Below are 13977 nucleotides of genomic sequence, written 5' to 3'. Positions count from 1 at the left end.
ACTGTTTACTTAGTCTTGTTTTCCTCTCTGTGGTCGTTTTGTTGGGGTGCGTTACAAACCTTCAGACGATTTGGGAAGTGGAGCAGACGAGCTGTTGATAGGTTGTGAACTAATCCGTCTCTCCCCCTCGACACCAGGCACGCTAAAGAGGAGGAGAGCCCAGCAGCACGCACGGGACGCCCGAGACGCCCAGGTGCACCAGTCCCACCACGGAGGTGGAGATCACGGCCAGCACCACCCAGTCTCCGGAGGCCAGCGGCAGCAGCACTCACGCCAGGGCCAGCCACAACCCCAGCCTCAGAGGCATCACCGCAGCCAGGGCCAGCCTAGAGAAAACTACCAGATGGGTCAGATGAGACGCTGAGCTGTTGAGACACTGGGGCTCGGGGTGGGACCGCTCGGGGTGGGACCGCTAGGTCCGCTGCTCCTTCCATCGACTGCTCCTTGCCTTGGCTCCTCCACGTGCCTATCTATGTAACTGGTGGGACTGGGATTTGAACCGATTTGTGGGATTTTAATCCGGGTCTCCAGGGTGGGAATCTGACGTCCTAACCATTTAGATCAACAGGATTTTCTTAGCTTTTTCTTGATTAGGATCGATGGAATCAAGGGAAAGGGAATCACACTTTAGTTTTTACACGTTTTTTTGTTGTTGGATTTCCTCTTGGTCTAATGGTTAAGGTGTTGGGTTGCCACGTGGGAGGACCTGGGTTCGAATCCCACCGGTTTACACCTAACAGTAGGATAATGCACTTGCTTCAGTCCTTCCAAAGAACAGCCTAAACTGGTTGTTTACCATCCTCATACCCTCCATCTACAAACAAAACAGAGTTGAGAAAGTGAGAATAAACGGACCCCCCCCCCCCCCCTCCAACGACCACCACTGACTAGAGCCTGCAGCACGGCTGACCTCTTCAGTCTTGTTTTCTGTGGCTCTCTATGTGCAGTGGAATCCACCATCAGTCATTTTGTTTGACCATCCACCATTTTTTTTTTTTGTGGAGTGGAAGTGACCAACCACCATTTTGTTTTGTGGAGTGGAAGTGACCATCCACCATTCTGTTTTGTTTTGTGGAGTGGAAGTGACCATCCACCATTTTGTTTTGTTTTGTGGAGTGGAAGTGACCATCCACCATTTTGTTTTTTGGAGTGGAAGTGACCATCCACCATTTTGTTTTGTTTTTTGGAGTGGAAGTGACCATCCACCATTTTGTTTTGTTTTTTGGAGTGGAAGTGACCATCCACCATTTTTTTTTTGTGTGGAGTGGAAGTGACCATTGGCCATTTCCAATGCAGTAGGTCTTCGGTCTGCCTCTTTTTCCCACCAAATCTTTCTTTCTTTCAATGGAGTGCCAACGAGTGGAGGAATGGAATGGTTTCATCACGTGTAGCTTTACTACCTTCGGTCATGTTTTTTCTTTCGATTTGTAAAGTACCTCCTCTTTGAGTGAGAACACCCACGTGATCCGTGGCTCCTGGTTGGTTGAAATGTTTTGTCAGCCGTAGTAGCCAGGAAATGACGTGAAAAACACTCGGAGGAGATTTGCTAAAACACAACGTTTCAAACAAAACTGGGAAAAGAGACGAAGCTCTTCTCTTGGTTTCTCCATGTAGAGACTGACTGTCTTCTGCATGTGATTGTACAGATTTCAGTGTAACATAAGTGAAAAAACTAAACTATTTCTTCTACTGTAAATGTACGAATGATTCTTTACTGTGTTTTTGGGTTAGTACTGTACTCTCAGGACAGTAACACAAATTAAGATATCTGGAATAGTAAATGGACAGCATTTCACCAATCAAGTTCTTCTTTTACTGCAGTGATGGAATCACATGGATGGAATTCTCTATGGCGTTGTGTTTAGGGTCCGGTTGCTAGATGCTAGGTTCCAAGGATTGAACAAAAAGGTCACCACCATTTTCTCACTACTTCTCACCTTTGACCTTTTGTGACTTTCAAGATCTCCCTCATCTCTTCATCGGGTAACGACTTGTTCTGATTGCGTCATGATGACATGATTAATGACTTGTTCCGATCGCGTCATGATGACATCATGATGTAACGACTTGTTCTGATGACATCATGATGTAACGACTTGTTCTGATCACGTCACGATGACATCACGATGTAACGACTTGTTCTGATCACGTCACGATGACATCACGATGTAACTACTTGTTCTGATCACGTCACGATGACATCACGATGTAACGGCTTGTTCTGATGACATCATGATGTAAAGACTTGTCACGATGACATCACGATGTAACGACTTGTTCTGATCACGTCACGATGACATCACGATGTAACGACTTGTTCTGATGACATCACGATGTAACGACTTGTTCTGATGACGTCACGATGTAATGATTCGGGATAGAAGAATCAGGGGAAAGAAAGGAAAGGGAACTTCATTTTTAGTTTTTACACACTTCTTCTTTTTCTTGATATGTTTTGATGCAGAAGAATAGAACAAATAACCACTAACGGAAAGCTGATGATTCTGCCTGTTATATTAGGTCAGTGATACGTTTTTTTTTTTTTTTTTAAGAGACATTTTATGGGACGCATTCAAAATGGCACCCTATTCACTATTTAGCCCAATGCACCCTGGTCAAAAGTAGTGCACTATATAGGGTTTAGGGTGCCATTTCGGACATACACTTACTTTAGTACGGAGTGCATTAATAGTATCAAATTGCTAGGTTTATGTGAGTGTGGAAAATAAATACAAAAACAATTCCAGAATGGATGAACAAAAAAAACAAACATTGAGTACAATTGATATCAAACTGTTCATTTTCAATGTGGGCATGGAGTCATGATTTTTATTTTCTTATTTTTAAATATGACTACGGTTGATTTGACAAAAGGTCTGTACTAAATTGTCTGTTACGTAATTGATCACAACCGATAACTTGCCAATGATAGCTGGTGTTGACTAGTTTGGGTCTGTAGTACAGACAGCAGGGGGAGGAGTTATTCCAAGATGGTGGCACTTTCAAACTAACACTAACACTATGTATAGAGCTAGAATCTGGATTGAATGGTCTTCCATCCTGCAACAATGTGTGTGGAGGCCTGGATTGGGTTCATTAGGCATCAAACGGAAGAAAACGGACTGCAACACGGAAGGGCCTACCTGGATTTGTCAAAAAAAAAAAGAAACGTTCATTTTCGTTTTTTTCCCGTTACAAAATGTTTTGAACACCGTTTTCTGCCGTGTGCCCTAATGAAGACAACCCTGTTGTGTTGCTCCACTGTGTCCTTTACAGGGGTGAAGACTGTGGGCTTTTTACATTCACATTGGTGTGCCATACATGTCTTTGTACTTGTGGGCGAACGAGTCATATCATTTTATGAATGAGTCACATCTTCTTTTTTTTAATCATTACCTTCTATGTAGGAAAAGCCAGTAGGAAGGTCTCTAAAAGCCATGCACTAGTTTGAATGGATGAATGGACGTCACATAGCCTGGTCCCAGACCTACTACTGCTGTCTGGCCAACTCCTATGGTAATTGTCATGCCAAACAGTGATTTGACTATGATTTTTTTTTTTTTTTTTTGCATAAGAGTGGGCCAGACAAACAGATGTGGGGTTCCCTTGGATAGAAGTGTCAGGTTTTTTGAGGAGATAGAGACTACGAGACAGTAGTACTAGGTTTACTCCTGCCCTTTTAATACTACAAAGACGGTAGGCTGAGTTGATGTGGAACATTATTTGGAACATAGCCTAGATCACGTAAACATCTTCCAAGCTAACCCCAACCATACTATTCTGGGTCAAATCTGTTCTTTTCAACACTATCATGCTGACCCCAACCATACTGTTCTGGGTCATTTCCAGCATGGTTCCAGCAGCTATGGTTTAATGTGTAACCAGGCCAGGGCAGTATAACTTGGTTTGGCACGGTTCAGCTCGGTATTGTGAGAAGGGTAATGGACTCTGTTGGGGACTTAGACACTTGTCTGTCTTCCATTGAATCCTGTATTTCACATTGCTGAATAACTGGGAGACTGGTCGCTAAATTGATCATGAAGTTTTTCTGAAGAGAAGGAAGCCGTTTTAATAAGAAAATATCTGACCAGCTAGCACACTCACAGTACACTAAGCCAGACTTTTTTTTCCCTGTAAACTTGTACAGTAGTTGGAGAATTTAAGAGTTTTAATTTGAAAATAAAAATCAACATTTTTGAAATCGAGGAAAAACGGTTCAGAAACAAAACATCCCCTCAAAACCTTCTCAGTAACACTTGATTTTTGAAGGGAACCTTCGTAAGTATTTTATAACATTCATAAACCGTACATAAAACATTCATAAGCAGTACATAAGTATTTCATAGTAGACATAATGTATTAAATGCTTACACACTGATTATGAATGTGTTATAACATCTTATGTAGGTACCCTTTAAAGAAAGTGTTACCAACCTCCCTGGGTTGTTCTCTTATCTATGCTAGTTGAAATGGGATTAGTTTTAAATATAATTTACTTTAATTCTCCACCATCATGAAAATGGTAAAAAAAAAAAAAATCAGTGTGATGGACTTAAATGTTTCCTTCATTCTCATTTCATTTAAGTCAGTTATCCTAAGGCATGGTTTCTTTAAATTATTATTATTTTTTATTTTTTTCGTGGTCTTCATGATAAAGAAGGTTCTAAACGTATTACGTGCACTGAAATGTCCAAATTGAGTTGAAAAAAAATGTTGTTAGGTGAAATGAAGATCTATGCCCGAAAGAACACACGATGATTAAAAAGTTAAAAAAAAAAAAAAATCTACTGTCTGATTTTAATGTTTACTGTGTTTTATACAGTATCAAACATTGTTGTTCACTTCGAACATTTTTACTAAAGAAATTCAAAAAAATGTATTGTGTAATTTTTTTTTTTTTTTTGGAGTACTTTAAATGCATTAATTAAAAGACTCGTTCAAAAATAAATTGGATTTGATTCACTGTATAAAAATGTGTTTAAAACTATTACTTGAATAATATTTGTATTTACTTCTATTGGTGTTTTTATAGTAATTTCTCTTCAGTAATTCAGGTTTGGACTATGGCATTTCAGTGTGAATACAGTTGTATTTTTGGCCTCGTCTGCTTGCTGTATGTATTTATTTAGTTATAGGCTTGTTACATTTGGTCATGGGGCGCAGCTGGCCAGATATTTTCAACCCTAAAACCACATTGATCTCCTAGATATCCATATCCTAGAGGAGGCTATTTAACTCTTGTTTATTCTAGCCTATAATCAAATAAATACAAACCAACTGGCAAGTGTCTTCACTGACATTTTCAACCTGTCTCCGACTGAGTCTGTAATACCTACATGTTTCAAGCAGACCACCATCGTCCCTTTGCCCAAGAACACCAAGGTAACCAGCCTAAATGACTACCGACCCGTAGCACTCACGTCTGTAGCCATGAAGTGCTTTGAAAGGCTGGTCATGGCTCACATCAGCACCATCATCCCAGAAACCCTACACCCACTCCAATTTGCATACCGCCCAAACAGATCCACAGAGGATGCAGTCTCTATTGCACTCCACACTGCCATTTCCCACCTGCACAAAAGGAACACCTATGTGAGAATGCTGTTCATTGACTACAGCTCTGTGTTCAACACCATAGTGCCCTCAAAGCTCAGCAATAAGCTAAGGGTCCCTGGGACATAACACCTCCCTCTGCAACTGGATCCTGGACATCCTGACGGGCCGCCCCCAGGTGGTAAGAGTAGGTAACAACACATCTGCCACGCTGATCCTCAACACGGGGGCCCCTCAGGGGTGCGTGCTTAGTCCCCTCCTGTGGAGAGGTTGTTGTCCTTGTACCACACTGCCAGGTCTCTGACCTCCTTCCTATTGGCCGTCTCATCGTTGTCGGTGATCAGGCCAACCATCGGTGTGTTGTCGCCAAACTCCCTGTTCACCCATGACTGCATGGCCAAGCACGACTCCAACAGTCATTAAGTTTGGAGACAACACACCGATGGTTGGCCTGATCACCGACAACGATGAGACGGCCTATAGGAAGGAGGTCAGAGACCTGGCAGTGTGGTACAAGGTCAACAACCTCTCCCTCAACGTGAGCAAGACAAATTAGCTGATCGTGGACTACAGGAAAAGTAGGGCAGATCACGCCTCCATTCACATCGACAGGGCTGCAGTGGAGCGGGTCGAGAGTTTGAAGTTCCTTGGTGTCCACATCACCAACAAACTATCATGGTCCAAACACACCAAGACAATTGTGGAGAGGGCACAACAACACCTATTCCCCCTCCGGAAAAATATTTGGCATGGGTCCTCAGATCCTCAAAAGGTTCTACAGCTGCACCATCGAGAGCATCCTGATTGGTTGCATCACAGACTGGTATGGCAACTGCTCGGCATCCGACTGCAAGGCGCTACAGAGGGTAGTGCGTATGGCCCAGTACATCACTGGGGCCCAGCTTCCTGCCGTCCAGGACCTCAATACCAGGCGGTGTCAGAGGAAGGCCCTAAAAATTGTCAAAGACTCCAGCCACCCTAGTCATAGACTGTTCTCTCTGCTACCACACGGCAAGCGGTACCGGAGTGCTAAGTCTAGGTCCAAAAGGTTCCTTAACAGCTTCTACCCCTGCTGAACAGGCAATCAAATGGCTACACAGACTATTTGCCTTGACCCCCATTTTTTTTTACATTGCTGCTACTCGCTGTTTATTATCTCTGCACAGTCACTTTGCCCCTATCTACATGTACATATGACCTTAATTACCTTGACTAACCTGTACCCCTGCACATTGACTCAGTACCGGTACCCCCTGTATATAGCCTCGTTATTTTGTTAATTTTTTAAACTTTAGTTTATTAAAATCAAATCATCAAATCAAATGTATTTATATAGCCCTTCGTACGTCAGCTGATATCTCAAAGTGCTGTGCAGAAACCCAGCCTATAACCCCAAACAGCAAGCAATGCAGGTGTAGAAGCACGGTGGCTAGGAAAAACTCCCTAGAAAGTCCAAAATCTAGGAAGAAACCTAGAGAGGAACCAGGCAATGAAGGGTGGCCAGTCCTATTCTGGCTGTGCCGGGTGGAGATTATAACAAAACATGGCCAAGATGTTCAAATGTTCATAAATAATAATAATCACAGTAGTTGTCGAGGGTGCAGCAAGTCAGCACCTCAGGAGTAAATAAATGTCAGTTGGCTTTTCATAGCCGATCATTAAGAGTATCTCTACCACTCCTGCTGTCTCTAGAGAGTTGAAAACAGCAGGTCTGGGACAGGTAGCACGCCCGGTGAACAGGTCAGGGTTCCATAGCCGCAGGCAGAACAGTTGACACTGGAGCAGCAGCATGGCCAGGTGGACTGGGGACGGCAAGGAGTCATGGCTGTGCCATCAGAGTCCTGGGGTTCGCGCCCAGGCTCTGTCGTAACCGGCCGCGACCGGGAGGTCCGTGGGGCGATGCACAATTGGCCTAGCGTCGCCCGGGTTAGGGAGGGCTTGGTCGGTAGGGGTGTCCTTGTCTCATCGCGCACCAGCGACTCCTGTGGCGGGCTGGGCGCAGTGTACGCTAGCCAAGGTGGCCAGGTGCACGGTGTTTCCTCCGGCGCATTGGTGCGGCTGGCTTCCGGGTTGGATGTGCGCTGTGTTAAAGAAGCAGCGGCTTGGTTGGTTGTGTATCGGAGGACGCATGACTTTCAACCTTCGTCTCTCCCGAGCCCGTACGGGAGTTGTAGCGATGAGACAAGATAGTAGCTACTACAACAATTGGATACTACGAAATTGGGGAGAAAAAGGGGTAAAATTCAAAAAAATAAAAATAAAATAAATTCACACAGGACACCGAATAAGACAGGAGAAGTACTCCAGAGATAACAAACTGACCCTAGCCCCCCCGAGACAAAAACTACTGCAGCATAAATACTGGAGACCGGTGGGGTCAGGAGACACTGTGGCCCCATCCGATGATACCCCCGGACAGGGCCAAACAGGAAGGATATAACCCCACCCACTTTGCCAAAGCACAGCCCCCACACCACTAGAGGGATATCGTCAACCACCAACTTACCATCCTGAGACAAGGCCGAGTATAGCCCACAAAGATCTCCGCCACGGCACAACCCAAGGGGGGGCGCCAACCCAGACAGGAAGATCACGTCAGTGACTCAACCCACTCAAGTGACGCACCCCTCCTAGGGACGGCATGAAAGAGCACCAGTAAGCCAGTGACTCAGCCCCTGTAATAGGGTTAGAGGCAGAGAATCCCAGTGGAGAGAGGGGAACCGGCCAGGCAGAGACAGCAAGGGCGGTTCGTTGCTCCAGAGCCTTTCCGTTCACCTTCACACTCCTGTGCCAGACTACACTCTGAAGAGATGAGTCTTCAGTAAAGACTTAAAGGTTGAGACCGAGTCTGCGTCTCTCACATGGGTAGGCAGACCATTCCATAAAAATTGAGCTCTATAGGAGAAAGCCCTTTGGCAAAAATTGCCTCACTGCAGTGTTCGTTAAGGGCTTGTAGTAAGCGTTTCACTGTAAGGCAACACCTGTTGTATTTGGCGCATGTGACAAATACAATTTGATTTTCATGAGGTGCTGTATCGGAGGCGGCGGGTGGCCTAGTGGTTAGAGCGTTGGACTAGTAACCGAAAGGTTGCAGGATCAGAATGACTGGCAGCTCAGGGATTTGATCTTGCAACCTTTCAGTTACTAGTCCAACGCTCTAAACCACTAGGCTACCTGCCGCCCCAGATATAATACCTCATGAAAATCAAATCAAATTGTTCCTAGGCCGTCATTGAAAATAAGAATTTGTTCTTAACGGACTTGCCTAGTTAAATAAAGGTTAAAAAAAACCCGATGTTTTGTAAATCATGATGTTACAGAACCTCATAGTATCCTGTCCATACAGTATGGTTTCCATGGAAATCGCCAGGCGAAAGCACATGTCAGGACATGTGGTGTGTCATTGATTGTCAACACAGATCCTCAATACTCTTACGGTGCAGTGGTGTGTGCTGCACACTGCAATGTCACCCATAACAGTTGTATAGGTTCAATAAACTGCAGGAGCAGCAGCATCTCTCTAGCTTTCCATTATGTATCTAAGGTACTGGTGTAGGTAGGCTGTGCTGGTCTGGCCATATTCCACAGATCAAATTAGCCTGAAATCCAGATCTGCTTGACGTTCCACTTCCTGTACTCTGTGGGAGGAGCTCAATTGGTTTTAGCTTGAGTCCGTTCCTCGGTCCTCCCCTCGTATGCTTTTGAAAAATATCAAAAGGTAACGGAGGAGTGGAACCTGCCGTACTGCATGTTTGGCATATGACACTGAGAACAGGGAGTTTGTTATCACAAACTGACTGGTACCCAGGTTAAGAATGAACAGCTGCATACGTGAGACAATTAATCCTTCCAGTCCTTTTTTTCCCCGCAGCGGGCACAGCGGGCTTACCTGTTGCTCCTGGCGAAGATGACCTAAGGCAACTCCGGCGACCAAAGCAGATTAAGGAAAGGAGGCTAGGCTGAGAAGAAGGGCTACAAGGCCTCCTCTTCCTAGTATCCTGATGGCTAGCTGAGAAGAAGGGCTACAAGGCCTCCTCTTCCTAGTATCCTGATGGCTAGCTGAAAAGACGGGCTACACGGCCTCCTCTTCCTAGTATCCTGATGGCTAGCTGAGAAGAAGGGCTACAAGGCCTCCTCTTCCTAGTATCCTGATGGCTAGCTGAAAAGAAGGGCTACACGGCCTCCTCTTCCTAGTATCCTGATGGCTAGCTGAAAAGACGGGCTACAAGGCCTCCTCTTCCTAGTATCCTGATGGCTAGCTGAAAAGACGGGTTACACGGCCGCCTCTTCCTAGTATCCTGATGGCTAGCTGAGAAGAAGGGCTACAAGGCCTCCTCTTCCTAGTATCCTGATGGCTAGCTGAAAAGAAGGGCTACACGGCCTCCTCTTCCTAGTATCCTGATGGCTAGCTGAAAAGACGGGTTACACGGCCTCCTCTTCCTAGTATCCTGATGGCTAGCTGAAAAGACGGGCTACAAGGCCTCCTCTTCCTAGTATCCTGATGGCTAGCTGAAAAGACGGGTTACACAGCCTCCTCTTCCTAGTATCCTGATGGCTAGCTGAGAAGAAGGGCTACAAGGCCTCCTCTTCCTAGTATCCTGATGGCTAGCTGAAAAGAAGGGCTACACGGCCTCCTCTTCCTAGTATCCTGATGGCTAGCTGAAAAGACGGGCTACACGACCTCCTCTTCCTAGTATCCTGATGGCTAGCTGAAAAGACGGGTTACACGGCCTCCTCTTCCTAGTATCCTGATGGCTAATGTCCAAATAAACCTTGTGAACTCAAAGCAAGGCTTCAATCGCAGAGGGACATCAGGGAATGCTATGTCTTAGCTTTTCCTGAGATGCGTCTTATGGACAGTTCACTCGACTCGCTATTAAACCACACCGGCTTCTCCATATTCCGAATGGATCGGACGGCGGCTTCTGGTAAGAGTCCAGGGGGAGGGGTATGTTTCCTCATAAGCAATTCCTGGTGTAGTGAAGTTGAAAACATTGTGAGCTCCTGTTCACCTGACCTAGAGTTTCTGACGCTAAATACTGACCCCACTATATGATGAGGAAATTCACATACCACCACAAGCTAACATCAAGGCTGCGCTCAGCGAACTGTACAACAACATTAGCCAGCAATAATCCTCTCAACCCGGAAGCAGTCTTTATTGTTGCGGGTGACTTTAACCAAGCCCATCTAAAATCATTTTTTCTCCAAATATCATCAACAAGATCCAGCGTTCTTGACCATGTATACACAAACATCCGTTAAGCATACAAAGCCACCCCGCCCCCATTTCGGCCAATCAGATCACATCTCTCTGTTCCTACTCCCCTCCTACAAGTAGCAACTCAAGAGGGACTGGATCCTGAAACTGGATCCTGGAGGAAGTCTAGGATCCAGTTGCAGAGGGTGGTGTCCAGCCGGGCAGACCACAGGCTGTGAGGATTGGCAACATCACCTCCTCCACACTGACTCTTAAACACAAGGGCCCCCCCCCAGGGGTGTGTCCTCAGTCCTCTGCTGTACTCCCTGTTCACCCACGACTACGTGGCTTTGCACGTCAACAACCTCCTTCATCAAGTTTGCTGACGACACAACAATTGTAAGCCTGATAACCAACAACAACGTGCCAGCCTATAGGGAGGAGGTAAGTGAACTGGTGCCACGACAACAACCTCTCCCTCAATGTCAGCAAAACAAAGGAGTTAATTGTTGACTTCAAGAAGCGGAGGAGGGAACATGCCCTGATCTGGCAACAACGGGACTGCAGTAGAGAGTCAAAGAGTTTTCATTACCTTGACTGTCAGAGTCACAAGTTTTAAATTCCTTGGCGTCCACATCACTGAGGAACTTGTCAATGGACCAACAACACCAACAGTCTTGTCTCAAGAGGGCACAACAGCGTCTCTACATCCGGCTGAATCAATTCGTCATGCCAACCCCCGGGGTCCTCTCCAAATACTACCACTGCACCATTGGACAATGTAATACTAATACAACTTAAAACTGAATAATAATTGTGATTATACTAATAATGTTCAATATTCACAGAAAAACACAGTCAACACCGAAGCCCCTCCCCGACGTGACATTATGGTATGAAAATCTCTTCTGGACAAAGTGCCTTCAAATCTGTCACTGAACATCTCAAAGCCTCTGAGACCATGATCCTCTTGCTGTGGTGTTGTGGTGTCTCTCTTCATGTGGTGTTGTGGTGTCTCTCTTCATGTGGTGTTGTGGTGTCTCTCTTCATGTGGTGTTGTGGTGTCTCTCTTCATGTTGTGGTGTCTCTCTTCATGTGGTGTTGTGGTGTCTCTCTTGCTGTGGTGTTGTGGTGTCTCTCTTCATGTGGTGTTGTGGTGTCTCTCTTCATGTGGTGTTGTGGTGTCTCTCTTGCTGTGGTGTTGTGGTGTCTCTCTTGCTGTGGTGTTGTGGTGTCTCTCTTCATGTGGTGTTGTGGTGTCTCTCTTGCTGTGGTGTTGTGGTGTCTCTCTTCATGTGGTGTTGTGGTGTCTCTCTTCATGTGGTGTTGTGGTGTCTCTCTTCATGTGGTGTTGTGGTGTCTCTCTTCATGTGGTGTTGTGGTGTCTCTCTTCATGTGGTGTTGTAGTGTCTCTCTTCATGTGGTGTTGTGGTGTCTCTCTTCATGTGGTGTTGTGGTGTCTCTCTTCATGTGGTGTTGTGGTGTCTCTCTTCATGTGGTGTTGTGGTGTCTCTCTTCATGTGGTGTTGTGGTGTCTCTCTTGCTGTGATGTGTGTTTGTTCTATATTGAAATTGTATTTTTTATTCCAGCCCCGTCCCCCGCAGGAGGCCTTTTGCCTTCTGATTGGCCGTCATTGTAAAAAAATAATTTGTTCTTAACTGACTTGCCTAGTTAAAAAAAGGTTCAATAAAATGCGTTCATATTTTTGACAACTTTTACTTTTACTTCACTACATTCCTAAAGAAAATAATGTACTTTTTACTCGGTACATTTTTCCTGACACCCAAAAGTACTTGTTACATTATGAATGTTTAGCAGGACAAAAATGGTTTAGTTCACACACTTATCAAGAGAACATCCCTGGTCATCTCTACTGCCCTTATCAAGAGAACATCCCTGGTCATCTCTACTGCCCTTATCAAGAGAACATCCCTGGTCATCTCTACTGCTCTTATCAAGAGAACATCCCTGGTCATCTCTACTGCCCTTATCAAGAGAACATCCCTGGTCATCTCTACTGCCTCTGATCTGGAGGACTCACTAAACAGAGAACATCCCTGGTCATCCCTACTGCCTCTGATCTGGAGGACTCACTAAACAGAGAACATCCCTGGTCATCCCTACTGCCTCTGATCTGGCGGACTCACTAAACACAAATGCTTTGTTTGTAAATGATGTCTGAGTGATAGAGTATGCCCCTTGCTGTCTGTAATTTTTTTATTTACCTTTTAAACACAAACAATTGTTCCATCTAGTTTGCTTAATATAAGGAATTTGTAATGATTCTGATAATTAAGTACATATTTGCAATTACATTTACTTTTGATACTTGAGTATATTTAAATCCTCAAGAAGTATTTCACTGAGTGACTCACTTTCACTTGAGTCATTTCCTATTAAGGTATCTGAACTTTTACTCAAGTATGTAAAATTGGGTACTTTTTCCACCACTGAACAACTGTAACACGTTAGGAGTGTCTTCATCCATTGTCAAACTGTTGCATTTATCAGATTCGTTTTTTTTTTTACCTTTTAACAATTTTGATGACTCTTGATCAATGCTCATTCGTTTTTTTTTCTTCGTTTTTTTTCAGCAGTCCACACTTCTCTTGTATTATCAGGGAACAGCTGACAGTAACATTCTTTCCGTTTATTAATTTGTTAATTAAGAGGTGGTGTGGTTGAAATACAATACTAATATAATATATAATAATGTTATTCTAACTGTATCAGCGCTCCCTGTTTCAATGTGCCTGCATGGGTGGCTGTGTGGGACTGGGAGGGTGGCCACTAGTGGTCTATAGTAGAATTGCAGTCTGGCTTTTCTCTGGAAGATTAAAAGAACCACGAGACGAGAAAGGCTAAATAAAATCACAAATTCCATTCACTTGGCTTTATGTGTGTTTCAGAATATTTTTGGGATGTTACTCAGGGGCATTTCTAATCATTTATTATAGTTTCAGCTATCAGACACGTTTACTAAAAAGGATTTTGTTATGCTAAGTTCTGCAGAATTGCATCCTGGGAAAATGCAAAAACACTCATATTTTACGAGTAAAATAACAGTTCAAACGTGTTTTCACCTCTCCATCTACTAGCAGACAAAATAACACTGAACGTTCATTTAATTGATTTGCTTTTTTCTCAATAGCCGTGGTGCTATAACCATTAGACTAAAACGTTTGCACGGGAACCAGTATCCCACATTACTCATGCACAACTC

General features: G+C 44.5%; 1 protein-coding gene across 2 annotated transcripts in view; it reads left to right on the top strand.

Moving 5' to 3' along the window:
• Positions 1 to 2770, top strand: part of LOC139406353 (disintegrin and metalloproteinase domain-containing protein 10-like) — a 30574-nt gene extending 27804 nt beyond the window's left edge. Inside the window, exon 16 of one of the 2 annotated variants that reach the window (XM_071148867.1) lies at positions 138 to 2770. In XM_071148867.1, the coding sequence (XP_071004968.1) occupies positions 138 to 364 (227 nt within the window). In that variant the 3' untranslated portion in view covers positions 365 to 2770. The remainder of the gene's footprint in view (positions 1 to 137) is intronic. The other variant, XM_071148866.1, reaches the window with a different exon arrangement.
• The last annotated feature ends 11207 nt before the right edge of the window (positions 2771 to 13977 follow it).

This window comes from Oncorhynchus clarkii, chromosome 4 (assembly GCF_045791955.1).
Source record: "Oncorhynchus clarkii lewisi isolate Uvic-CL-2024 chromosome 4, UVic_Ocla_1.0, whole genome shotgun sequence".
NCBI lineage: Eukaryota > Metazoa > Chordata > Actinopteri > Salmoniformes > Salmonidae > Oncorhynchus > Oncorhynchus clarkii.
Note: the sequence above shows the minus strand (reverse complement) of the source record. Positions and strands in the feature narration are given on the sequence as shown.